General features: G+C 39.1%; 1 protein-coding gene across 1 annotated transcript in view; it reads right to left on the bottom strand.

Annotated features, from left to right (window-relative positions):
• The window catches only part of CTBP1 (C-terminal binding protein 1), a 408882-nt gene that overhangs the window by 260570 nt on the left and 121340 nt on the right, over window positions 1-26972 (bottom strand). The window contains exon 4 of the mRNA XM_034770880.1: window positions 24377-24540. Within this exon, the coding sequence (XP_034626771.1) occupies window positions 24377-24434 (58 nt within the window). The 5' untranslated portion in view covers window positions 24435-24540. The remainder of the gene's footprint in view (window positions 1-24376; window positions 24541-26972) is intronic.

The following is a 26972-nucleotide window of genomic DNA, read 5'->3' as shown; positions in this document are numbered from 1 at the left end:
CTGAAAGGTCCGAAGAGCTTTGAGAAACAAAACTCCAATCCCAATTCAAAAAAGATATATGGACCAGAGGGAATAGCCCCTGGTAAACTAAATGAATACATCCCACAAATGGTACTCACAAAACAATCAAGTATAGATAGCCAGATTCCTTCAGTGCAGTAAAGCAGTTACCTCAAGAGACCCTAGTGGTACATGGAGTAATCGATCCATAAACTACTAGGGTACAAGGTGAGAAACGACTGTTGCCCCCAGCATGTGAGGGTGGAAGCTGAAATCACAACCCCTGCCACTTAGCAGAACTCATAACATGGTCCTAGAAGCCAGGGTGTTCAGGGTTCTGTGGAGATTCTGACTCCAACCTGAAGACAAAGATCCAGTAATCTGGAAGTTGTTCTAACGTCAGACCTAGGATGTTTGAACCAAACTACCAAGACTAATTTACACTTATGGCAACATCTGCAGATGGATCTCCTGAACCAATGGACTAGAAGGAGTAGAGATGAATTCCTGATTCTAGTCAAGAAAAAAAGATGTTGTCAATTACACTGACAATAGTTCCTTTGTAACTGGCGTCATAGACATGACCTGAAAAAAAAAGTTATCATCCAGTTACACTGTTAAGAAAACTGTAGAGCAAAATCTATACACAGACATGAATGCTCCAATGTCTGAGACAGAGACTGTCAGGATAGCAGGATTCTCTCTCTCTCTCTATTTGTTTTTAAATGATGGTTTAAAAGCAAAGTATCTTATGATATTTGTGGCTAACTGGACTAATGCAACAGAACTGGGATTTGTCCTATGAAAGGAGCTGATATAATGACAAAGTCACCCCATGGATAGGCTGTGTTTGAGGAATAGCACTTTTGCCACTTCCTGGTGGTATCCAGGGTTGTGAGGCATCTCGCTACCACTTGCCCTTAGCTTCAGGAAGCCTCATCTGTGTCTGCTTTGGGCCAGCTCCACAACGCCACCAACCACAGGCAACAAGCACTCCCTTCAACCTCACAGGCCTTCATGTTGTTTTACACATTTGTGACTGGCATACCTCAAAACTCGAGCTGTCTGAGCATCTCCCTGGAGTGTCCAACCGCTAGTCCATTGGACATTCACAGTGTTCACAGCTTGCCAGTTCCACCTTAGATCATCATTTTGCTTTACACGCAGCACTTCTACATGCTTGTAGAGAAATTAAGTATAAGTTTTTTTTAACAAAGCATAGATGGTCAAGTAATAGCAAGTATTGGAAGCAAGTGGTTACATATAAAATAAAATCATGACATGCATTCTAGAGCCAAGATTTAATTAACCAGTTACTCTCATGTCTAACCAAGTATTGCTCACCCAAAACCCTTACAGCACTTTACAGCCAAGCTGCCTAAGACCCTCTTTTCACGAGACAAACACGCTGTCAGCTTGCCTTCTCAGTGTAGGACCCTGTGTATATAACAGAACAATCCTTTGTGTTTATGAATAATCAGGACATCCCCTGCCATTTGTTTCACAATCTCTTATTTTGCCTGTGGCTCAGTATGCAAACAGGCATACATTGTGAGGCATACAATACACAAATAACCAGGCAGGGAGAGAGATGTCTATTACCTCCTGCATGAAAGGAACATTTCTGAGGTATGTCACCTCCTGGTGACCTCCCTTAAGTCATATTTTTTAGTTTAGATACATAACTCCTTAAATATTATCCATGCAGACATTTTGCAATGGTTATGATGACCAGTAGGCTGTGGGGTCTTCGTAGAGACCTCACTCCACCCTTTGGTGAACTATTATGCATATATCCGACCCACAAAATCCCTATGCACCCCCTGTGCCCTCTTCCAGTTGGCATCAAGGGATTCCTGGATCACATCACTACACATCAACAACTTCAAAGAATTAGCCTTTTTAATCTCAGTTGGGACTGCTAGATTTGCAAATTAAGTGCTTTCCCATTGGGCACTGTCATTACACAAGTGGTCAGGTTCAGGTAAATTCATGGAAAAATCATGGAGCAGGTCCTCAAGGAATCTATTTGGAAGCACTTGGAGGAGAGGAAGGTAATCAGGAACAGTCAACATGGATTCACCAAGGCAAGTCATGCCTGACCAACCTCGTTGCCTTCTATAATGAGATAACTGGCTCTGTGGATATGGGGAAAGCGGTGGGAGTGATATACCTTGACTTTAGCAAAGCTTTTGATACAGTCTCCCACAGTATTCTTGCCAGCAAGTTAAAGAAGTATGGATTGGATGAATGGACTATAAGATGAATAGAAAGCTGGCTAGATTGTTGGGCTCAAAGAGTAGTGATCAATGGCTCGATGTCTAGTTGGCAGCTGGTATCAAGCGGAGTGCCCCAGGGGTCGGTCTTGGGGCTGGTTTTGGTCAACATCTTCATTAATGATCTGGATGATGGGATGGATTGCACCCTCAACAAGTTTGCTGATGACACTAAGTTGGGGGGAGAGGTAGATACGGTGGAGGGTAGGGATAGGATACAGAGTGATCTGGACAAATTGGAGGATTGGGCCAAAAGAAATCGGATGAGGTTCAACAAGGACAAGTGCAGAGTCCTGCACTTAGGATGGAAGAATCCCGTTCACTTGTACAGGCTGGGGACCGACTGGATGAGAAGCTGGATATGAATCAACAGTGTGCCCTTGTTGCCAAGAAGGCTGACGACATGTTGAGCTGCATTAGTAGGAGTATTACCAGTAGATCAAGGGAAGTGATTATTTCCCTCTATTCAGCACTGGTGAGGCCGCATCTGGAGTATTGTGTCCAGTTCTGGGCCCCCTCCTACAGAAGGGATGTGGTCAAATTGGAGAGAGTCCAGGGGAGGGCAACAGAAATGATTAGGGGGCTGGGGCACATGACTGATGAGGAGAGATTGAGGGAACTGTGCCTATTTAATCTGCAGAAGAGAAGAGTGAGGGGGGATTTGATAGCAGCCTTCAACTACCTGAAGTGGGGCTCCAAAGAGGTTGGATCTAGGCTGTTCTCAGTGGTGGCAGATGACAGAACAAGGAGCAATGGTCTGAAGTTGCAGTGGGGGACGTCTAGGTTGGATATTAGGAAAAACTATTTCACTAGGAGGGTGGTAAAGCACTGGAATGGGTTACCTAGAGAGGTGGTGGAATCTCCATCCTTAGAGGTTTTTAAGGCCCAGCTGATTGCCGATAGGTAGAACAAGTCTGCAGGTCCAGTGATCCAGCATTAGCAGATGATAGTGGAACAGACTCCAAGAAAACAGTTTATGGCCTGTCTTCAAAAACAAGGCATTAACCAGTATTTAGATCCTAGATGTCTTAAATGAAGAATAGCCTTGTATGATTTCCAAGTCAATAAGTGGTGCAGCACTGAATGAGTCTCATTATATAGCGGGCTTTGTTAATCAGCACCTGGGAATAGGTTTCCAAGATTTCAGTGCTAAGGATGTCTCAGCACCCAAAGGCACCTAGGTTAAAGAACCCAGCTGAAGGGTTTCAGAGCCAATAAAGGCTATTCTGAAGTTCCTATTAGGAACCCCAGCATGGAAAAGTGAACATTCCTACTGATTTTGTCCAGTAGGACTCTGATAAAATCAGCACTAAACCCAGTACAATCCTGTGGGACCTGGGAGGCTCAGCTCAGAGTTAGTTATACCAGAATTTCAGGGACAAATTAGGTTGACTTGGAGGATCTGGAGACTTTGGTATTGAATCGAGCAACCAAAATGGACCCCGGGACCTCAGCACCACATTGATGATGCCAGGACCTCTGCACCAAATTTAGCTCTATCTGGGGGAACCTGGGGATATCAGTGCCAGAACCTCAGTGCCAAATCAAGCCAACCTGAGGACCTGGTTCTGCTTTGACAATGCTGGGACCTTGGGACCAAATTTACATCTACCCAATGGTACCAGGAATCTTGGTGCCAAATTTTGGGAATCCTAGGATCTCAGCAATATTGTTTTGACAATGCCAAATTTGGCCGACTTGCAGACTTCAGGGCTGCTTTGACCATGCCAGGACTTTGGAACTCGTGAGAAAGACAAAGCTGAAAGTGCCGAATTAGGTGAACCCAAGGGGAATCCAAAGCCCTGAGTGCTGACTTAGGCAAACATGGGAGGAAATGAAAGCCCTACACACTGAACTCACCCCAATAGAATTGGGGATCTGAATCCTGGTTTAGCTGGGCACAGAGTCATTAAGACTACCAGGTATCCAAAATACCAGACTTACACATTGCCAGATTGAGTAGACAGGGTCTGCAGAGCCACCTCCACCAGTAGGGATATATGAGTAGCCCTCCCACTCCTATGGGTCATCCAGATCATACCCATGCCTGACTCTTATTTTTCTCACTGAAGAAAGCCTGTGTTGTTTAACTAACAAGAAAAAATAAAGAAATAAGCCAATGAGGAAAGCTTGAGGACACTGTGTGTAATTCAAGCTTGCTGCACCTTCAGTGGTTAAAAAGGAACTAAAGGGTGATGGGAGCCACTCCCCCTTTTATACCACCAAAATCTTCCTTGAGTAGGGGAGAACCAAATGGCAAAAAGACATTGCTTGCTAGAAATAGTCCACAGCTCAACACTAGAGGCACCATATCCCCCAGGTGGGAATGTGCAGGAGCCACTCAACAAACACAACTTGCCTTCTATCTATCCAGTACTTATATAGGTCTCATCAGTGTAGTACCTGAGTCTCTTCAAACCCACGTTCTTCTTTATCTATCTAAGGAACTTACTGACACAAGTGATACAACATCAGAATTGTAGATTGGCCAGTAATTTTCCATTAGTTAAATATTGGTGTATGCTTCCCACTGCTTTGTACAGTGAGATAATATTTGCTCTTCAGTGGTTAACTGGTTCTTTACTCTAGGATTACTCCTCGTTTACATTCTGAAATTAATCTTCCAGTGACTATTTATAAAATCTTATCAGTAACTGTCATATCGCATTAAAAGAAGACCCTATTATCAAAATGTGAAACTCTAATTCTGTACATGTACTAGCATTAACCATTTGCATAAAAAGGTTAACATTAAATTCTCTCATTTTTTAAACAAAACTGAGATATGCAAATTATAAGACAAAACCATGCCAAGTTTAAAAATCTGAAGTCTGCATTAAATCATAGGTGAGAAATTACATTAATTTGTCATATGCCAACACTATTATAAAGAAGTAATAAACATTCTACATATTGTATATGATCCTCAGAATTCTTCTCAGTACCAAATATTTTCTTTAATGGAATGATTGTCCATGCCAAGATGGGATAGCATCAAAAACAGAATCTGAATAAATTCTAGGCTCAAGCTCTTTGAGCCAATGAAGAATGAGCATGTCAGTGTTCAGCATTGCTATTAATCTCTATGGAGGGATGGAGAATACTCATCATATTATTGCATAAGCATGGCCGTCCCTCTCCTCTGGCCTAAAACAACTGATTAGGGAGTTTGCATATTCCATTCTTCCTGATGCAACTGAATGCAGACTGGTGACATTTTTGCATGGGGAGGAGCATAAACAATCTCTGAGTAAATCCAATCTGGGGGAAATTGTTAGGGATGACTGACAGCTTGAGTTCTGATTTCAAAGGACAGGGAAAGAGGGCCACCATTAAAGTAGAATTAAAAAAACTAAAAGGGTTTTGATGTCTGAAAGAAAAAAAAGAGGGTGGGGCGGAAACCACAAAAAGCTACTATATGCTGAGTAGCAAAGGAAGAAGGAAAGGAAAGTGTGTATTTCAGAAATGCAAATATTTTAATATTTCAGGAAGGCAGTTATGAAAACTGAAAGGATGTATTATATATAAGTGAAATATACATCTGTGAACCACAAAAATGACTATGCTCAAAATAATAGTTAAATAGTTACGATCACCAACCATAAGGTTTCAATTTAACTGTCATGCAATTCAACTGCTCAATATTAAGGTGTCAAACCTTTAAAAATTATTTTAATGAGGGATGCAAAAATCATCATGAGTTCAGAATGTACATTTCTACAAAAAATACATAGGCAGTGTAATTTTGTTTCTTTTTTCCTCTCTTAAAAGTGTATACATTTAAGGAAATGTATTGCTTATGAAAAGTGCTGAATTAACAGTCATGGAAAATGAAGTCCTCTTTATAGTTACAAAGGTACAGCACATGCCGTGGTAGTTCAGGACCCCATACACTGCCATGTTAATGTGTTTTAATCCTGACACAGAAGGACTGAATTAAGGAGGCAAAGGGTAGCTTAGTCTCCATGCCCACTAACTCTTGGCCTCTGTTAGCACTACTACTAACATTACCAAGGGTTTTTTGGTGTGTGTGTTTTTTAATATAGGTGTACATTTGTAAAACAGTTCTAGAAGTCTTCACAAGAACAGATTCCAGATGAATGATTATTATATTTGTCACTATGTGAATTAATGTCAAAGTTTGGTTACTTTAGACAAAGATAAGAAAGTTATCTGAAAAGAATGCCAGACATACTACAGTAAGGTACCTATACATAAAAGTGTGCCGGGGGGGGGGGGGGAAAGAGACATAAATTCCACAAAATATATGTTGCATTTCTATGCTGCAGATACTAAGGCAAAGCCAAAGAAGCCAATCATGTTGAATCTATTCCACATCTCATCACCAGCCAGAGATTCCAGCTGGCAGGAGCAGCTAAGGAAGCAGCCAAAGCAGGGTCTGCTGTGCTGGAGAGGAGGGGGTAAAATGGAGCCCAGCCAGAGATACTCATTGGACACAGAACTGTGCAGGGGACACACTCCACACACATTCTGGGGAAACTAGGACCCAGGTGGCATCCCAGTCCCCTCCCCCGCCCTCAATGTAGTCTTGGCAAAAACAGCAGAGAGGAACCAGCCGGAGAACCCAGTCTTATGCAGACTGGCTCTTTGCTCCAACCCTCTCCCTTCCTCACAGTCTCTTCACCTTAGCTTCACTTCACACCTGCCTTTCTTTTCCCCTGCCCTGTCCCTCTGACCCTGTCCCTTTAATGTCTCCTCTTGCCTTTGCTTTTCTTTCCATTTACCTAATGCCCTCCTAAATAAATCCACCCAGATAAATAAATACATATATAAAATAAATAAATAAATGTGGAACTCATTATGTTCACACCACACACAGAGAAATTAGATTAAAAAAATCTTAAAACACTCTTGCTGGAAGGTTGCAACGTAATCCTTTTTTATTTCTTAGAATTCAGAATAACACACAAAGACCAAAAACAGAGAGAGAGAGAAAGGAGGCTGCTCCCTAAAACAGAGAGGTACCTTACTCTGAGTGGCTCTCTACAAAGTGACTGTGCTTAACCCAGAACACACCCCTCTCTAAGGAGTACCCTAGCCTGCAAGCAGGATTAGGAAAATCCTTGAAATTTATCAGTAACAGCTTGTAGTTTTTACACAGTTTTTAATACACCACAGAACTAACATAAGATCTGCTATCATCACATTGTTCATTATGCTTGTGTATTATCCTTTTCCCCCACCCTGCATCTATCTTGTCTATTTAGATTGTAAGCTCTTAATGGCAGGGACTATATACTACTCTGTGTTTGAATAATGCCTAGCACAATGGGATCTCACTCTTGGTTGGTCCTTAAGCACGACCATAGTAATCATGATTAATAATAACAATAATCACAACTCTCTGTAGTTCCTCCATTACACCACAGAATGACGTATTAAACCTTTTAGGCCCCTAAAGTCACTTAACTTACCAGTTGTTTCTCCAGTCTCATTTCCCTAACTGTTCTTCAGATGACCAGTGCAAAAGAAAAGCTTCAGGATTTAAAAAACAAACAAAACAACCAACCTATAACTGCAATGTGTTATGTATCTGAGTAAAGACATTGAAAAAATCTGCAGTCTCAGAGCATGCAAACATATATTTATGTGAGGACACACACAACACTTCCCACAGAGACAGAGTTTACAAAAAGAATATTGAGGAATAAGTGATTTTGGGGAGTGGTGAATGTCTAAAAGGGTGGCAATAACTTTAACTTTCAATTTTTATAGCTCCATTTGTCTGCCCAAAAGCTCTCACTAATGTCTTCTCCCTGTGGTACGATCCCCGGTTCAATACAGTATGTCGACAATTACAGTATTTTAAACCTTTCCCATTGGCAAGTCCCACACTGATGAAACTATTGCAATCACTGTCCTGGATTTGCAACAGCACCTCTCTTACCTGTTAACCAGATCTGCAGATGTCCAGTTTAAGGATGATTTCATATGAACTATCAATTTCCAGTGTCTTAATGAAAGTATCATCACAGGAGAAATTAACTCCGTACACTAATCCCCCAACGTTAAAAATTGTGCCATCTTAGAGAGTTCTAGTAATATGGTTCATGTAACCGTATTAGAAAAGCATTAAAATCAACAGAGGGATATTATTATTTGTTTAGTAACAGCACTTATTCTACATCTACAGAACATTCTAACAACCAACTAAAAGCCACTTATTTCAACTTTGATTACTACTGCCTTAAAAAAAAGGCTTCATTAGTAAAACTGCTGTGAGAAGCAATAGTTGTGCAGCATCTTTTTATTGATGCAGTTTATAATCATCATCAGTTAGAAACTTAATGGTTCTATATTTAAACCAAAAGGAAGGATGATATTCTATATTAATATAACCAACTCACTGTCCAAGAGAGCTGTTTAAATTACTATGTGACTTCAAATATGCTGTCAGTTTAATCAGTAATGTTACTGTTATATCCTGTAGCAAACTCTCAGGGATAAAAGAATCCATGTCCTTTACGCATGATAAAACCTAGTGACACAGCAAAATATTGCTACTGCAGTGTCCTCAAGGTATGCCCTTTGAAGAGTCCTATACTGCTTGCTCACAAGTGCTGCAATAATCCATTAAGTAAAAATCATTTACATGCACAAACCAGCCTAACTGCTGAATCATGAAGGAAGCATACAATAATGACATTTTATAGCTTTTTAGCATAACTGTGGCATTATTTTCTTTCAAATTTTCTATGTAAATACATTTCCTTTATTTCTTAAAACAGCAACAATAGTCCCGTGAATAACCAACTATTACTTCTAAATGTTATTATCAATAATACAGTAATAATAGCAGCGTATATTTTGCATATTCCTAGCACTTTCCATCCTGTTCTAAAATCATTTTATAAACATTAATGAATTAAGCCCACAAAGTAGGAAAGTATTTTCCTCATTTTATATCTGGGTCTGTAAACACAGTTAGTTAATTCTGTCCAAGTCTCTGAATTCAAGTCCTGTGCTCTAACCACAGAATCGTCCTTCCCCTTTATATCAGATCAGTCTGGATGTGTTAACAAATACACTCATTTCTGGGGCTTCAGAGCCTGAGCCCAAAGGTCCACACTGCTGCTTTTAGTGCTGTAGTGTGAGCTCTGCCATCATGAGTCTGTAGACCCACGCTCTGAGACATGTTGCCATGGATTATTATATTGCAACACCTAAAATGTCTTTTTAAACTACCTCAAGGGTGCCTTGAGCAAATGGATAGGTGCCCTTTTTAGCAATTCTATACATCTAAATAAATAATTTAAGATGACCTTCCTTGGATAGTTTCCATTTCTATCACCTTTAAATGAGATTGTCAATAGTGAATGTAGCATTATGGGGGATGACTTTTATATAATGCCATTTTAACATTTTTTTGTTTATTTTTATCCTATTTTTAATTCCGCCTAAAATTGTTCTCCATTTTACTACTACTGCATATTGAGCAGAATTCTTCATTAAGTTTACAGAAAGTATGTATCAATGTGTACAAAGCAGTTGAAAATATTCCTTCCACTGTGCACTAAATTGCATCTATTTGGGCAGAATTCTTTAGTTTTAAAAAGATTTTTCTGCCAGTACCAACTGTGTTAATGAAACTTCTTCAAATGGCTTACAGATCTTAAAGTATCTACACCAAGAAGCCATAATTTTGCCAATATCTGCAGTTGCTTCTGCACATATTTGACCAGTGTTACTAGCAGCCGCTTAGATCCCGCCATTGTTAATATTTCGTACGTTAACAGGGTCCTGTACAAAACCAGCATTAGACAACTATAACTCCCTTATAACCTCTGTGAAGATCAAATTAGAACAACTTTTGAAATTTGTTGGGTGGAAACCCTAACATTAAAATATAAATGAGTCAATGGCTCCAGTTTGGACTTAATATTAAAATACCCTCGCTAGACTTTCTTCATACACATTTAAAAATAATGGTATTATAGGACATCTACAAAATGTACAGAGTTAGAATTACAAATAAAGACGCATATTTGATATATCTGGTACAGGGGGACTCTTTGTGCATATGTTTGAAAGTACCTGGATTAACATTCTGGCCCTATTGAAGTCAACAGTAGAACACTCAATAGGGCCAAGATTTTACTCATGGCCTCAATGAGGTCAGGGTAGATGTATATGCTATAAATAATACTACCCTTTGGATGAGTATTCTATTGACACCAAACCCATTTTCATTAGAAAAAAATCCCTAATGTTTGAAACTATCAGAAGCTCCTACAAACTTGTTTGACTGACAAAAAAAAAAATGTAACAGCCATTATTGGAAAGCACCAAAAGCTTTCCAGAGGAGTAGAGAGAATAATATGCTACGAATGCCAAGAACATGTTAATGTCTTGAGTTCGCTCTTCTACACTGTTCTGCTTCATTCTTGCTTTCCTGGCTCCCCCTTTCTCTGAGTCTTCAGACTTTCTCAGTAGAATCACGTCCCCCCAAATTTGCTATGTAAACCTGTTTTTTAAATAAATCAATTTACTTTAAAATCTGCAGTGAAAGCATCTGTGCAGTTTTTTATGGGTTTTGTGGGGACTAAGCTTTCATGTAATAAAAATAAAGATGCCATCTTGTGCAATTAATCCAGGTGTGAATTTACATCCTTTTCTAATACATTCAAACCTCTACACACATTATTCAATGAGGTGTTCTCTTCTAAACCAATTTGGGACCATATAAATGCTGGCATTTTTAAGCTTGGACAATCTAAATTATTGTCTACAGCAGACTTTGAACTATGTTAAAAAACCTATAAAACACTAAAAGAAAAAACACTATGGGCCTTTTCTGCCATAAAAAAAACCCTGGGTGCCTATAACGTCCCAATTAGACTACCGCTAAAACTATTTGATAGTATAAAGCAAGCTCTCTTAGTATATAAGATATGCAGCCCAATTATAACTTCAAAATTATACTGAATGGGGCAAATACCCAACAGAAACCCTCGTACGTGCTGGAACTAAGGGTGCTGCCACATCCCCTGGCTTGAAGTGATTTTCTTCATATACAGAGTTTATAGTTTGGTTCAATTGCTCTCAGCACCCCCACTACAAAAATAGTTCCAGCACCCTGGGGAAACCCTGCAGTTCTTTACACAAGTTCTCCTAAATCATTTCTTTACCCGTTCCATTTATTTTATAAGTGAATAGCTGATCTAAAAGGAGGAAGGAAGACAAATGTTTTTTGGGGGCAGGGAGGGAGCCATATAAGGACAATGGAACTGACTGACTTGAATTGGAGAGGGAGGACGGATGAGGGGAATTTAATGTGTTTAATTTAAATGAATGAATGAATGAATGAATGAATGAATGAATGAATGAAGATATGAGCCTATGAACACACTGATCACTTTGCTTTTATGTTGTACCTCTTTCCCCTAACCTTCACCTGCCTTTGTCTTTTTAGCAGACTACCTTTATACAATAAACTGTACAAAATACAGACTCTCACCAAAGACAAAATTAGTGATCAAAAATTAGAAGTAGAACTGAGAGTTGTTACAAACCACATAAGAAACTCTGAGAGGAACAACTATGCAATCAGTGTGACAAAAGAGATTGAAATAGAACATTTTCTATTCCAACATACACAGGAGTGTGAGAAAGAGGCTTCCTAACTAGTCCAGGAAGAAGGAGGGGGTGGTAGAAACAGCACCAAGATATGTAGCAAATTGCCAATAAATCAGAAATAGACTGAACGATAGACTAAAGGATGAATCAAACATATTACAGTGAAGCCTAAATAAGGCAGATACATCATATATTGTATCATCCTCAAACAGATGCTCTAAGGAACACCTTTTAAACTCTGGCAACACTTGTATAGATTGTCATGTCAGAGTTTTGAATTTAAAAACAGAATTTGTCCTCTGTTTAGATACAGTTAAAGTTAAACTGATTTCAGACATGGTTTGGCTGATCACTGCAGCCAGAGCCAAACACTTAAAACTATTTCAAAACCACCTTTGAGTATGAAGTGAACAGTAATTGTTATATGTATAACAATTTATACTTACATAGAGCCTTTAATCCCCAGGGATTCCAAAGCTCTTGACAAATTACATAGTCATCATATAACACCACTGAAATGCAGCCACCTCTGCAATGGAGGGCTGTAGTCAAGTGGTAGTAAGCAGCACACTGAAAAACAGTAGGAGGACGCAGACACCTTTGGTCCAGGACACGAAGGAAAACAGTTACATGCTTACAGTAAGTTTTGTAGGATCTTTAAAGTCCACCTAGAGCAGAAATTAACTTTGTGTTTAAGGTATTATCAGAAATACACATACACACTGACAGATAACTTGTATATACTCGATCATAAGCCGGTCGTTTATAAGCCGACCCTATAATTCAGGAGTAAGTAATTTGATGGATAAGTAAAAATGGAAAATTTTTATAACCCATTCATAAACCGACCCTATAATTCAGGGGTCAGCAAACTTTGGCTCCTGGGCCATCAGGATAAGCCGCTGGAGGGCCGAGATGGTTTGTTTACCTCAAGTGTCCGCAGGCACGGAGGTAAACCTAAGTAAACAAAGTGTCCCGGTGCGCCAGCTGCTTACCCTGACGGGCCGGGACAGCAACTGGTGGGGACATTTTTTGGGAGGGAGAAGCTGAGAGTCAGGGGAGAAATCCTGGTGACCACCCCCCACATGATCCCATCCCAGGCCTTCCCACCTTATCTGGGGAGGGTCAGGGGAGGATGTCTCTGACCCTGCTGGAGCTGCTCCGGCAGGCTGGGCAGCGCGGCCGCAGCCTGCTCCGGCAGACCAGACCGGGCGGCGTGGCTGCACCATGTTCCAGTGGGCTGGGCTGGGCGGCACAGCCACAGCTTGCTCTGGCAGGCTGGGCGGCGCGGCCACAGCCTGCTCTGTGGGGCGGGGCCGAGCAGCACGGCTGCAGCCTGCCAGCCCCAGAGCAGCAGCTGTTTCAGAGTCTGGGGGGGAGAGCAGCGTGGCCAGAAGCGGAGACACACTGGCCCCGCCTCTTCTCTTCTGTTTCTGCTGGCTGTGCTGCCTCTCCTTGCTCCCTCTGTCGGGGGGAGGGACTGTGTCCCACCTCTCCCCTCTCTATACCCGTTCATAAGCCAACCCCCTTCTCTGGTGCTTCCCTTTTTTAATAAAAAAATTCGGCTTATGAACAAGTATATACGATATGTAGTATTCCATGTATTTGCTTTGGAAAGGTGAAGGACTGAGGTAATTCAACCAATGTTTGAATCTCTGGTTCCAGGTACTCCAAAGCTGATGTTTAGACAGTTATATTATAGCCTCAGGCTACCATATGATATATTATCATATCTAACTGTGATTTATTAAATATATATCACAACAGGATTTGACTCCTACTTTCACTGGGTAAAAAACAGATATTTGGCTAGTAATCTTCAATTTATCACGATAAAAAGTTTTCAAAATCTGATTTTAAATGTAAAAAACAAATCTTAATAACTTGATTGCGTGTTTTAAAAACAGTTTTCTTAAATAAGCATCTTTATTTTTTGTGTGCAGCTGAGATGCTCCTGCTAGTGAATTTTGAAAGCATTCCAAAACAGTGCAACTATTCGTTCAAACTTTTAAAATGAGGCATGTTACATGGGTGTATACGTACATACACGCACGTGTCATACACACACAACCTTAGGTAATACAGTTATGGTGTATGTTTTAAAGCAAAAATTTGAAAGATACTCGCATCTAACACCTGGAGAAATAAACATTACAACCTGGAGCACATCATTGTATGATAGCGTGTGTAGAGTGGTTGCACTTAAAATGCTGCTTCTGTTTTGAATGATAGTGGCAGCTCCAGTGGTATTCCCCATCTCCAGGAAAGAGAATCTCTCTCAAACCTGTAGAATCCTTCAAAGAGGAATAAACTTCTCAAGTGTCAACACAATGTGTATCTTTGTATATATGCATGCCAAATACACAGAGAACAAGTCCCTCATTTATACTTTCACACACTTATTTTTTTTAAAGTATATATATAGAACTGTTAGGGAACAAGATTCTACTCTTATCAACATGCCAAGCTAAATCTGAAATAAAAAAACAGATACAAAACCAATGCTTAATGTAGTTATTATCTATTTACTAAGCAGGATTTTGTTATGTCAGGGTGTTCTCTGCTCGTAGACCTTTGTTTGGCTAACTAGATATCCTAACAAAGGAGGGCCAAACACAGCCCCTTCCATAGCTAAATCAATGACTGGGGATGCTCAACAGTCATGAAATATGGCCACTCACCCAGGATCTGAATTCACATAACCTGCACACTGTGTTGCTATTAGGCTGTTAAGCCATTCCAGGAATTTTATACTTTTATTTTGCAGTGACTAAGAACAGAACATGTTTAAAAATGACATGACTAACAGTAGAAGCTGGTGACAACTGAAAGTGGGTAGGCTTATTCCAAGGCTTGTGCAGACCACTAAAGTACAAGGCAGACATTGCCTACCCTGCCTGCTCTTGATAAGCACTCTTTGTTATTCAGCTATTAGAAAGTACGAAACTAAAATAGCAGAATGGGCTAATGATGTTGGGTACATTTCTAAGAACAGCAACATTTGCCATTTCATTCAAGCTTTTGTTGTTACTGTTTTCATTCCTTTTTTTTTTAACATCACAGCCTAATTCTAAAATGCTTCCCCACTCTCCACTTATGCATCTGTTACAAATTTTCTGATTGTTCCTAATCCAAGTCTCCGTAGCAATAGTTATATCACTTTGCAAGGAGGTGCCAAGTCCACCATGCTGTCAGGAAGGCAGCATTATTTACATGGGGACCAGGACTGAACCCACTGAATGACAAGCACCAGAAACAAGGGTACAAATAATAAACCAGGAAAGAGTGGTAAAGTGTTTCTACATAGATCACAGGTAAGGAAAAAATTAAATTTGCTGTTAGGTAACAGACAGCTTCAGTTTGGGTTCACACATGGTAAGTTATCCATAGAGAGAACCACAGATGGGACAGTCCACAAAGTTAGGCGATTGCATCTTGATATGGTTACCACACATCTTGCTTGGGTCATTCCTTACCCCTGGCAGCATGTAGAACCACAGGCCGATCTGAACATAGGCTCAAATCAGTGTTGCTTTCACAGCATTAGTGTTTTCTCTTTTCCCAGCTAAAAGTTTATAGGACTATGGTTTGTAAACAACGTTGTGATCTTTAGCTGAAAAGGACTACATAAATGTCAATCAGTCTAAAAGAGTGGTTCTCAACCAGGGACCCTGGAGGTACTCAGAGGTTTTCCAGGGGGTATTCAACTCATCTAGATATTGGCCTAGTTTTACAACAGGCTACATAAAAAACAATAGCAAAGTCAGTACAAAATAAAATTTCAATCAGACAATGTCTTATTTATACTGCTCTAGATACTATACACTGAAATGTAAGTACAATATTTATATTCCAATTGATTTATTTTATAATTATATAGTAAAAATGAGAATGTAAGCAATATTTCAGTAATAGTATGCTGTGACACTTGTATTTTTATGTCTGATTTTGTAAGCAAGTAATTTTTAAATGAGGTGAAACTTGGGGAGACCCAAGACAAATCAGATTCCTGAAAGGAGTATAGCAGACTGGAAAGGTTGAGAACTACTGGTATAAAAAACAAAATTTTTAGTAAAATTAATGCAAAAAAAGAGACACGTGATACTAAAATCACGACTTTTTAAGAAACACTAAGCGGTGTGGGAATAAGATAATTATAAGATAATTTTTGGTGCTTAAGGGAATAATAAGATTAAATTGAACAAAACAAAATTTAGGCTGGACATTCGGAAAAAAAATCAATAATAATGGTCAATTAGACACAGGTGTCCAAGGGAAAGTGGTCGATGCCCCATTTGTCCACCACCAAGAAAAATGCATAAAACAATCAGAAAGATCTCTAGGCCAGGGAATAATCTCAAAATGGCAGGGGGACGAACTAGTGGGCAGGAATGTCAGTTTCTATTAATGCAACACCAAAATACGTTTCAGAATAAAAGATCAAATAACAGATATAGCCAAAAAAGCCACTTTTTCCTCCTACATTTGGCTAGAATAGTTTGTCCTTTTTCTTTCTGATGGATGTTACTACCATATTCATTCCTTTGTCACCTTGCTGTAATAAGCACAGCAAGGGGTGCACAAATGTATCATTCAGGAACTCAACTACTGCAGAATACTACTGCATGATTGTTGATTAGCGTATCAGTCAGGGAGCACACAAAATTGGTGCTCCCTTAACACAAATGATAGGGAGATGCTAGCAGGAAATCTTCCATGAGGGGTCCTCACCTAGGGAATACACTCCAAAGCTCTTGGATTTTTTTAACCTTCTGGACATGCAGCAAAGCTTGTTTTTTCTTACAGACATTTTGGGGAGGATGGAGGTCTATAGAAGGAGGGGCTGAGACTGAAGCATGATGTGGCAGGGGAGTGTCTTGAAATATTGCTGTGTATTATTATTAATTATTTCTCTTACACCAGTACCCACGGTCTCTAATCAAGGATCAGAACCCCATTATGGGATGCACTAGCACTGGCATTGAACAAACTGGTAATCAGAAGACAGTCCCTGCTCCAGAGGATTCACAATCCAGATTTATAAAAAAAGGTGCAACAGGTGAATTAGAGAGACAAATGGGATTGGAGGTGCAGCTGAGAAGACAAGGTAATGATAAAACAAGCATATATTGCATCATGTGCAATGGCCTCAGGTTGCCCACCATTCTCAGGTAGCATGTTCTGTAGGCATCATAGACGAAGTAGCCTTGTGTAGAAAGTTTCTGCTTTTTCTATTGTGAGTCTACAAATTGGTACATATAAGTGGAAGTTTGTATCAAAATATTTTAGCAATAAATTTTAGATTTTTATTACTGTCTTTTAATATTGGGAAGTGCGTAGAGCTGTGGAGGAGATTTGCCAGGCCAACAGAATAAAATGAATAAATAAATAAAATCTAAGCCTATCTTAAATTGACTAAACTTATAAGCAGCAGTTTTGTGCTATCCTAGGAAATATCTGGAAAACTATTTAACGCAAATTAATAATAACATTTCAAAATCATAAAGACATACCCATAATATAGATACACCTCTACCCCGATATAACATAACCCGATATAACATGAATTTGGATATAACGCGGTAAAGCAGTGCTCTGGGGGGAGGGGGTTGCGCACTCTGGTGGATCAAAGCAAGTTTGATACAACACGGTTTTACCTATAATGCGGTAAGATTTTTTGGCTCCCAAGGACAGCGTTATATCGGGGTAGAGGTGTACTTCTAACACCTTTCACAATTTTTTTCTGGGTTAGTAGAGGTAAGAGGTATATTTCCCTTACCTCTTATATATATATATATATATATATATATATATATAAACACACACACACACACACTTTTTTAATTGACTGTGTGGGGGCGGGAATTTCCACTGCAAACTTCAGATAGTTCAGAGGATGCAGGAGCTGTCATGCTAAGATTCCCATTCACAGAGGCACAATGGTAAGCTTGTAGGTGTCAGTATGATATACAAGGTGGTTTGCTATTCAATACAGTTATGCAGGCAGCATCTTTATGTGAGCTTCTGTGGTTGTCTTTGAAACTCATAGGTGCAAAAGAAATAAAGTGGAGAGGAAAAGGGAGAAAACCTACCATCAGCTCTATAATCCAAAAACAGTAATCTATGAAAATATGCCATTTAAGTGTAGGCACTAAGTGGGTTGCTAGGCTGCCAAGAACTGCCAAGCAACAAATCACAGCATGTACAGTTTAAGACAATCTTATAACAGAGTGTGCTAGGCATGTTTTATTGTTAAGAAATCAATAATCTAAGTTGCGATAATCAAGTGCAAAATATGATCATATTTTTACCAGGGGGGAAAAAAAGTAATAAATCATGATTAGTGCATTTTCTAAGTAAAATTCATACCTATTCTTCAATCCGCTATAAAATCAAATGAATTTCAATATTAATGAACAAAGCCACTCACACTGCACAACATGTAATTAAAATTCCTACTACTTCTATTCGAGCTCCCTCTATTCACTGCCCCACCAAATTATTAAAACAAAGCAGTTACTATGGTAACTAATTCATTCTTGCATTATTATCCTGTTTCTAAACATCACAGCCTCACCAGTCTGACTTACATGCCCTAAATTCCAGTTTGATATTCTGAACTTTTGTGGTGATTGTCAGAAAAGCCTTTTAGGATCTATGCATTCATGCAGACAAGGATAGCTAGAGTGCAGCTGCTTTTGTTTATTGCAAGCAGAAATAACTGTTACTAAATTATTTGAGTTTGATAAATTGATCGTGCTCGCATGCAAGTGCCGAACAACACTTAGGGAACAACCATGGGAGTTTGCAGAGCACTAAACAGAAAGAGGCAAACATGACCATCTGCAGGTTAGATAAACTGGAAAAAAATAAAAAGTGCAGCTGGCACATGTTGTGGAAACTAAATAACACCTGCCTAAGTGGTATTTGATACCCAGAAAACACATGGGTCTGATTGGTTCAATCTTCACAAAAAAAGAAAAGAGTGAGTCAATGAAGAATGAGAAACAGTAATAAAATTTCAGGGGAAAATATTTTATTGGCACTTTAATAAAATTCCGTTATTTAAATATATATAAGAGGCTAAAACTAAAGATCTTGATAGTGTGGCACTGTGATCAATCATGCTTACAACACTTATTCTTTTAAATTCATGATAAGTGCAGTGTTAATTTATATTTCTTTCTGTTCTGTCATCAAATATTTAAAATGTCTGCCCGAAAAAATCTGATAGGTTTAGAGGAAATCAGTCTTTCCCCTTCTTCCCTCTTCTATCCACATCTGTACTTTTTTGGTTTCTTAATGTGGTTATTTAGCATGTCTCCAAGTATTCACAGAGTCACCAATTTAAAAGTCTCCAGTGCTAAAGCCATCTTTGCTACTGTTGTAACTCATCTATGTCAGGTACTTTTGAGAAACGTGCTTATTTGGCCTACAATGGGTGTTCAATGTACATAATATATAAACTGATTGATACACATACACAATCTTTGCGCTTCATTTTTTCTTTAAAACTTTTGTAACCTAAACCAACAATTTGAATGTTTCAGTAAAAGAGAAATCTTCTCAGAATATGCAATGTTCATTTAGGTTTTTTCCTTTAATGTTTTTTCTGTTTTCTTGTTAAAACAATACTTTTCTTTTCATTAAGGGATGCTGTTCAGCACCATTTAGGGCAAAATGGCCATTTAAGCCAATTTTCTTTTCATACTAGTAGCAATGCAACTTGTAATAAGTTAGCAACATCGTAATAGCTTAACTATTTGCAAATTCTAAATCTCTCTTTAGGTGGCACTTAATGAAGATTCAAATTAGAAAACCGATTTACAGAAGCAATCTTAATCCAAAAGGATGATGAAACCATCTTTCTCCGTGAAATGTGACTACATACTGCATATTAAGAACACAATCGAAAATCATGTGCTCATGCACATAAACAGTACCATTATATATATAACGTTTTGACTGGGGAGAAAGTGAGTGAGGGAAGGTAAATGCTCACTAATGAATAAACAAACTATTTTACCATTCTGTTCTCAGCCTACTCATACTAATAGCATACTCATTGTACTAAGAATTCCAAAATATGCTTTACCTGAGTTTATTGCTCTTAACCTCTTTGCTGCAATCTGAATTCAACTGGGCATTTTATGATTTTTTTATTTTGTCTAAGTTTATTGACAACATACTTACAGATTCCTATGGGGAAATGAATCTAGCAAAACAGTTTGGAATTGCTCCAAAGTGCTCTGAAAGTAGTGTGACATCAGAATGGAAAAAACTATTAGTTTTAAACAGTTTACTTTTAGAGTAACTTGATCACAAGTGGCCTGAACCTGAAACTGGGTTATTCATTGAAAATTGAGATTGGATTATCTACAGAAAATTCAGATTGCCTCAAACATCTTCATTAGTTACAGTCGAATGATTTGATGGCTATTCTACAGGGAAAGATTTCTGCAGCTTTTACTGTCTGATTTCCAATTTAATTTGTATTAGGTTGCTGGGGGAAATGGAAATTTTTCCAGTTCAGAATTTTTACTTATTTATTAACTAAGGACATTTAAGTTTACAAGATGGCATTTTTCTGTAGGTCAATTGGTACTTCTCATGGAGGAGCGACTTTCACTTGGAAAAAACAATAAAATATTAGGGATCTTCTAGCTCCCTCTGCTGCCCTAATCTTTCAATAAAGCTTCCACAGTCAATCACACAACTAAACATTCCACTGGAATGCTTTCAGGAAAATGACTTTTACTAAATATGCAACGCAAATTCACAAGACTAATATCTGTCAGTGTGTAACACCGTGACCACTTTCTAATATGAAGTTTTAATCTAACTTGCAAATTGTCTATACATTTTGTTTTTTCATTTCTTTTATAATAATCTGTGTGAATTTACAAACTAGAAACCTAGTCAGTACACACATTAAATAACTATCTTGATTCCATAAAACCTATTCTTATTCCACAGAATATAAAAGTGTTCAAGTGATCAAAACTGATTTAAGAAAAGGTGGAAAAGTAAATGAAGTAAATTGTATAGTATATTTCCTTTTTCAAAATTTTATTTATTTATTTTGGTATCTTACTGTACAAATTTTAGCAATTCTGCTTTGATTTGAGGTGGAGCATATATAAAAGGAATTCCCTAAGAAAAATATCTGCAAATTTACCATTATTCCATCATTAATACATATTAATTTACACTCATTTAAGGCTGGGTGCTTCCTCAGCTACACACAGTAAATAAAGTAATTGCCATAAGCAAACATTTTCAAATTTGGATGCCTCAAATTGGGCAGCTAGGTGCATACTGGGTAACCTAAATAAGTGGGCTGTTTTTCAAAAGTGCTGACCATCTGCGGCTTCTGTAGAAGTGAATAGGAGGTGTGAACACCCAGCACCTCTGAAAAATCATCCCGCTTTTATTAATGTATCTAGTTATGTATTTAGGTGCCTAATTTTAGGCAACCAAGTTAAACTATATGAACAAATCTGATTTTTGATAATCATAGAGGCATCTCTCTCTCTCTCTCTCTCATTAACATGGACAAAGATACTGGCCTAGGTCCTAGTTTCACATCTCCAGTGGGTGGTTCATAATATATGCAGTTCAAATAGGCTCCATCAGTGGTTAGTTTTTAGAGACTATTTGGTATTTGGCAAGTCTGATGCTTATTACTCACAAGGAAGGTGCCACACACTGTTCCTATAGATGCATAATAAAAAAGCCTGGATAGGACATGTTTTCAACTTCAGGTGCCCATCATTCAAGAAGAGTATTGATAAATTGCAGCGCGTTCAAAGAAGAGCCACAGGAATTATTACAAGGAGTGGGAAATATGCCTTATGGTGACAGACACAAGGACCTCAATCTATTTAGCATAACAAAGAGAACCTTAAGGGGAGACTTGATTACAGTATATAGGCAACTACATGGGGAACAAATATTAAATAAAGGGCTCTCCAGTCTAGCAGAGAAAGAGCTAACATGATCCAGAGGCGAAAGATGAAATTACACAAATTCGGACTGGAAGTAAGGCAAATTTATAACAGTGAGAGTACTTAACCACTGAAACAACTTATCCAGGGACATGGTGGATTCTGCATCACTGATCATTTATAAATCAAGATTGGATGTTTTTCTAAAAGATCTGCTCTTGAAATTCTTCTGAGAAAGTTCTATGGCCTGTGTTATACAGAGGTCAGATTAGATTATCACAATAGTCCCTTCTGGCCTTGTAATCTATCTATCTATGAACCAGGCTCCAGGCAAGAGACCCAGAAACTACAGATCCCCTCTCCCAGACCCAGGCACCTCCAGCTGCCTCCCACCATGGTCTGTTGAGTTCCCAGCAAGCTAAACATAGCTTGACAAAATTGGCATATCATTGTGACACTCCAGCAATGGACAGTAAACTACAGTTTTAGAATGTAAGCAAATATACTGCACTGTTTACAGTTGTTACAATATGCAGTACAATAATAGCCTAATTAGAGCTAACTAGCCTTCAAGAAGCCAAGAAACATACTTCAAATTTTCCAAATTACACAAAAATGAACATATTTTATTTTTGCACTGTGACATTCTTCCAACTGTTTTGCCAAATGTATACTATTTTCAACTATTCCATTCAGACACCAGTTTCATGGGAAAGGGGGACAAAGGACAATATAATTGGTAATTAATTAATCGTTCACATTCTTAAGTGCCCATTTATCTTCTAGGAAGAAACTGCTAAATGTTACCTCACAATTCTTTAGGTGTTGACTCACCTTACAGGTTTCCAACACAGGGTACTCAGACTGCACACAGTTATACATGCATGTCTAAATAGCACTCATAATTACAATGCGGTGGGTGAAAGGCTAGAGTTTATCTTTAATTCTTTGGCATTTTCAAGCGACAATATTCCAGTTCTGTCATTTAGAGATATATCAGTAATTTATAAAACAGCATATAAGCTGGAATGACCAGGTACATATTAATACTGCCACTGTTTTGAAAAGTTATTCAAGAGAACATGGCATGCCATCTTACAAATTGTTAGCATCTAATTTTGAAAATCAGGCCCACAAAATTAAATCCACTGTTGTCCCTTCCCCAAAACTACTTTTTGTCACATACAAATCTACAACTAGAACACTACTATTCTGTCATTTTAGAGAACATTTCTTCTCTAAGTACTAGCTGACACCAATGCAAAAGTACATTAAAATTAGCATGTTACAAAAACAACTTTTGAAATGCCACATAGCTACAACAGCAATAACTAGAGACATTATCCTGCACTTAAGTGGATTTGACAGTGAAAAATAAATAAGAGTTTAAAAAATATTGTGAAAATGTCAGACATTTAGAAATAAATATAATAGAGAAAACAAATAAGCACATTGGAACTGATAAGGAAGAAGGCTGACAATGAAGATGAACAATCTTTAAACAGCTGTGTAACAACAGTTTCTTGCACTCTGTAAAACATCTTTACACATTTTTGTAAAATGTTAAATATTTAAGTAGTTCTATAGAATGCCAGCATGTCCCTGACAAAAATGTAAACTCTGTGCATTTAGCTACTGAATCCTAATAAGGCCACATTTACTTTCTCTTCTGTTCCACTATTCACTATAATTCACAAAATCGCATGGATAGCGAACATCACATAGAAAATTCAACTCACAAATATGATCCATTGACAAAATACAACTCTGATGTTTTGAAAAGCAAAACTGAATTTCTGTAACCATAAAGATGTGGGAAACTACTTGTGCCTCAAAGAGAGGTTAACATTTTTAATATAAAAATTCAAGCATCCCTAGTCTTTTTGGATTTTTCGGTTTATAGATATTTCATATAAAAACACTGCACAAATTTTCTCCAAACCTATTTTGATGTGAATCAAAAAGCACAAAACACCAGTGTAGTCTCAGACATTATACAAGAATAAATTATTTGTGGCATGAGATAGACTGACTGATCCAATTTACTAAAATCCTTCCAAATGACAGGCTGGCTCTTTTTTCTAGTACTGATCATTTTAAATATATTTCACATCCTGTGCTATCTGAAGAATCAGACAGTTTCTTGAATTTATTGGAATTTAACCTGTAGAAGAACATGAAAGAAACCACCCTCCTTAACAAGCATGTCTTAGCACACATAAGTAAAAAGAACCTTCTGGTTCACATTATAAGATCTATCCTTTTGCAAGGTTTGTACAGAATTTACTAAAATATCAAGCTGGGAATGGACTGCCTTTAATGCACAACAATAACGTTGGAGCTCTAGCACTAGATTTGTCTTCTATGGCTTTCATCTCAAAAGAATAGTTGTGCACAGTTATGATCATCTCAGCCCGTGATTGTGAGTCTATCATGAAAAACCCACACTCAATTAAAAAGAAGTTTAATTACTGTAAGAAACACAGTTCCAACCCCCAGCAAGATCATTAATTCAAAAAATTGGTTAACGCAGTCACATAGATTGCAGTGTCTAACCTTCAAATATACGATCTAGGCGTTGCCGCTTCACTTTGTGTTTGTCCATAAGAGACATGAGAGTTGAAGTTCAGAGAATGTTACCACGCAGTTTGCTGCCAAACTCTTCAAGAATCAGCCACAAATACAATTATTGCTGTATGTTTTTCAAAATGTCTGATCACCTGCAAAGAGAAAGACATATATCTGAAACTACAAAATGCAGGTAAACATACTCAGATTTTTCATCTTATTCCAAAATTAGTGATCTAAATATAAATTTAGACAGGTCAGAAAACATACAAGATTCTTAAAATATATTAGATAAATTAATATTTCAAAAATAACCTTACTTTTGCAACATGTATAAATTGTAAGGGTACAAATAAAAGCTTAAAAACTCAGGATGGGAAGAGGACACAGAAAGACACCTCCTCTTTTACTCTCATTTGGTTGCCTAGTATGCATTTTTACCCACCTAATACACACTCTTTCTGTTCACATCTAGGATCAATAATTTATTTTAAAGCATTTACAGGTCAGTCCAGTCACTCATAGGTACATATTTCCCAACCAATTAATGAAATTACTATTTTCAATGCTCACTCGCAATGCTGAGCATAGGCATTCCATGTGATAACATTTATAACAAGTGAGGACATGACCCTTTCATGCTTTGACCTTTTAAATCTTACAATAAAAGGGTAAATCAGAGTTCAATCCATAGAGACTTAAGGAACCAATTTTAGGGCAAATTAAATAAGAGGAAATGCAGCACAATGACAATGCAGAATGCCAAATTCTGTATCAACTCAAATGGCAATTAAGTGCCAACTTTATGAATGATCAGATAAATTATCTGGCAACTAACATAACTATCCACTTTTAAAATTCTGTGTAACGGAGTAAGATATGCAAATAAGAACAATAATACTCAAATATTTGTAAGGTTGTTGTAGCTGTGTTGGTCCCAAGATATGAGAGAGACAAGGAAGGTGAGGTATTATCTTTTATTGCACTAACATCTATTTGTGTAAGGTACAAGCTCCTGAGCGACACACAGATCTTCAGAACTGGGGAAGGAAATCAGAGAGTTCAGACAACTCTGATTTCCTTCCCCAGACCTGAAGAAGAGCTCTGTGTAGTTCAAAAGTGTATACCTTTCACCTGCAGAAGTCAGTCTAATAAAAGATATTACTTCACCTAACTTGTCCCTCTCAGTACTTAGATATAACTACATGTAATGAGTCGGTGTGGCTCCCCGCCGCCCCGGAGGAGGAAGAGCCCATCCGGAGGCCGGAGTGGGCGGAGCTAGGGAGCTCTGAGCTCGCCCCTCAGGGGGTCAGGCGGTGACCCGGAAGTATAAAGGCTGGCCCTCAGAATTCAGTCAGGCCCCAGCCGCCGGAGAGACCAGACGTCTCCAGCCTAGCTCGGGGCTGGGAAACCTCTGCGGCCCGGGGCGGCTGCCAGGAGCCTCCGGGCCTGCCCTGCGCCCGCTACCCGGAGGAGCTGCCAGACTTGCCGAATGATCCCTGGCCTGACGAACCCATGGTCCAGCATCTCCCCGAGGCCGACACAAGCCCCCAGGTAGGCCCCGAGGGGGAGTGTGAAAGTAGCCCGGGGGCAGCTGACCCCAGTCTGGCTGCAGCACTGCCAGAGCCTATGTCAGTGTATTGCAGCCAGGATCCCCACTGACTAAGCAGCAGGCCTTCTGCCGCTGCTAGGGCCCCGGGCTGGGACGCAGTGGAGTGGGAGGGCCTGCGTCCCCCCGCCACCCAACCCGTGGGTGGCAGTCTCCCCCTCTCCCAGGCCTTTTGAGGCTTAGGCCTACTATTGTTGCTCAGCCCTGACTGAGGGTCTGAGCTCCTGACTCAGCGTTGGTTGCCCCGCCCTGACCTAGGGCCTGGGCTTAAATACTTGTACTACTGTTGCTCAACCCTGACTGAGGGTCTGAACCCCTGACTCAGCGTTGGTTGCCCTGTCCTGACCTAGGGCCTGGGCTTAAATACTGCTGCTTGCTGCTCAGCCCTGACTGAGGGCCTGAGCCCTGACATAGTATTGGTGCCCGCCCTGAGCCAGGGTCGGGCTTACTGTGTCTTCCAGGATTGCAAGGGCTGCCGAGGGAGACTCTGCAGCAGGACAAAGTACCTAAGCACCAGTGGGTAGTGAGCCGGTGTGGCTCCCCGCCGCCCGGATTGGGTCTAGCCCCGGCAAACTCTTGTACACTACATCTTTCTGTTTCTGTGACATTGCAACAACAGTCTGCATTTTAAGCCAAATCACACAGACCAGAAAAGACAAGAGGTTAAAATACCTTAACAAAATATAATCAACATGCTACATTCCATGAAATTCATATGAATAAACAGAAAAAGGAAAAGTATGAGAGGTTGACTATACAGAGTGTGATAATGCTCTCACTTTGATTCCTGCTTTCAAATACTAAAGAACACATCAAGTGCCAAGGTTACAGAACATTATGTCAAGAGCATAACACAGCCAATTAGTTAATGATTAGACCTTTTCCTGCTTCTTTATATTACTTACCCAACAGCTTTGAACACTGTTGGATAGCATTACTGTCGTCTTGAGAATTAATTATTCTAGAAATAAATCT

This window comes from Trachemys scripta, chromosome 5, assembly GCF_013100865.1.
Source record: "Trachemys scripta elegans isolate TJP31775 chromosome 5, CAS_Tse_1.0, whole genome shotgun sequence".
Lineage (NCBI taxonomy): Eukaryota > Metazoa > Chordata > Testudines > Emydidae > Trachemys > Trachemys scripta.
This window is presented reverse-complemented; position numbering and strand designations above follow the sequence as displayed.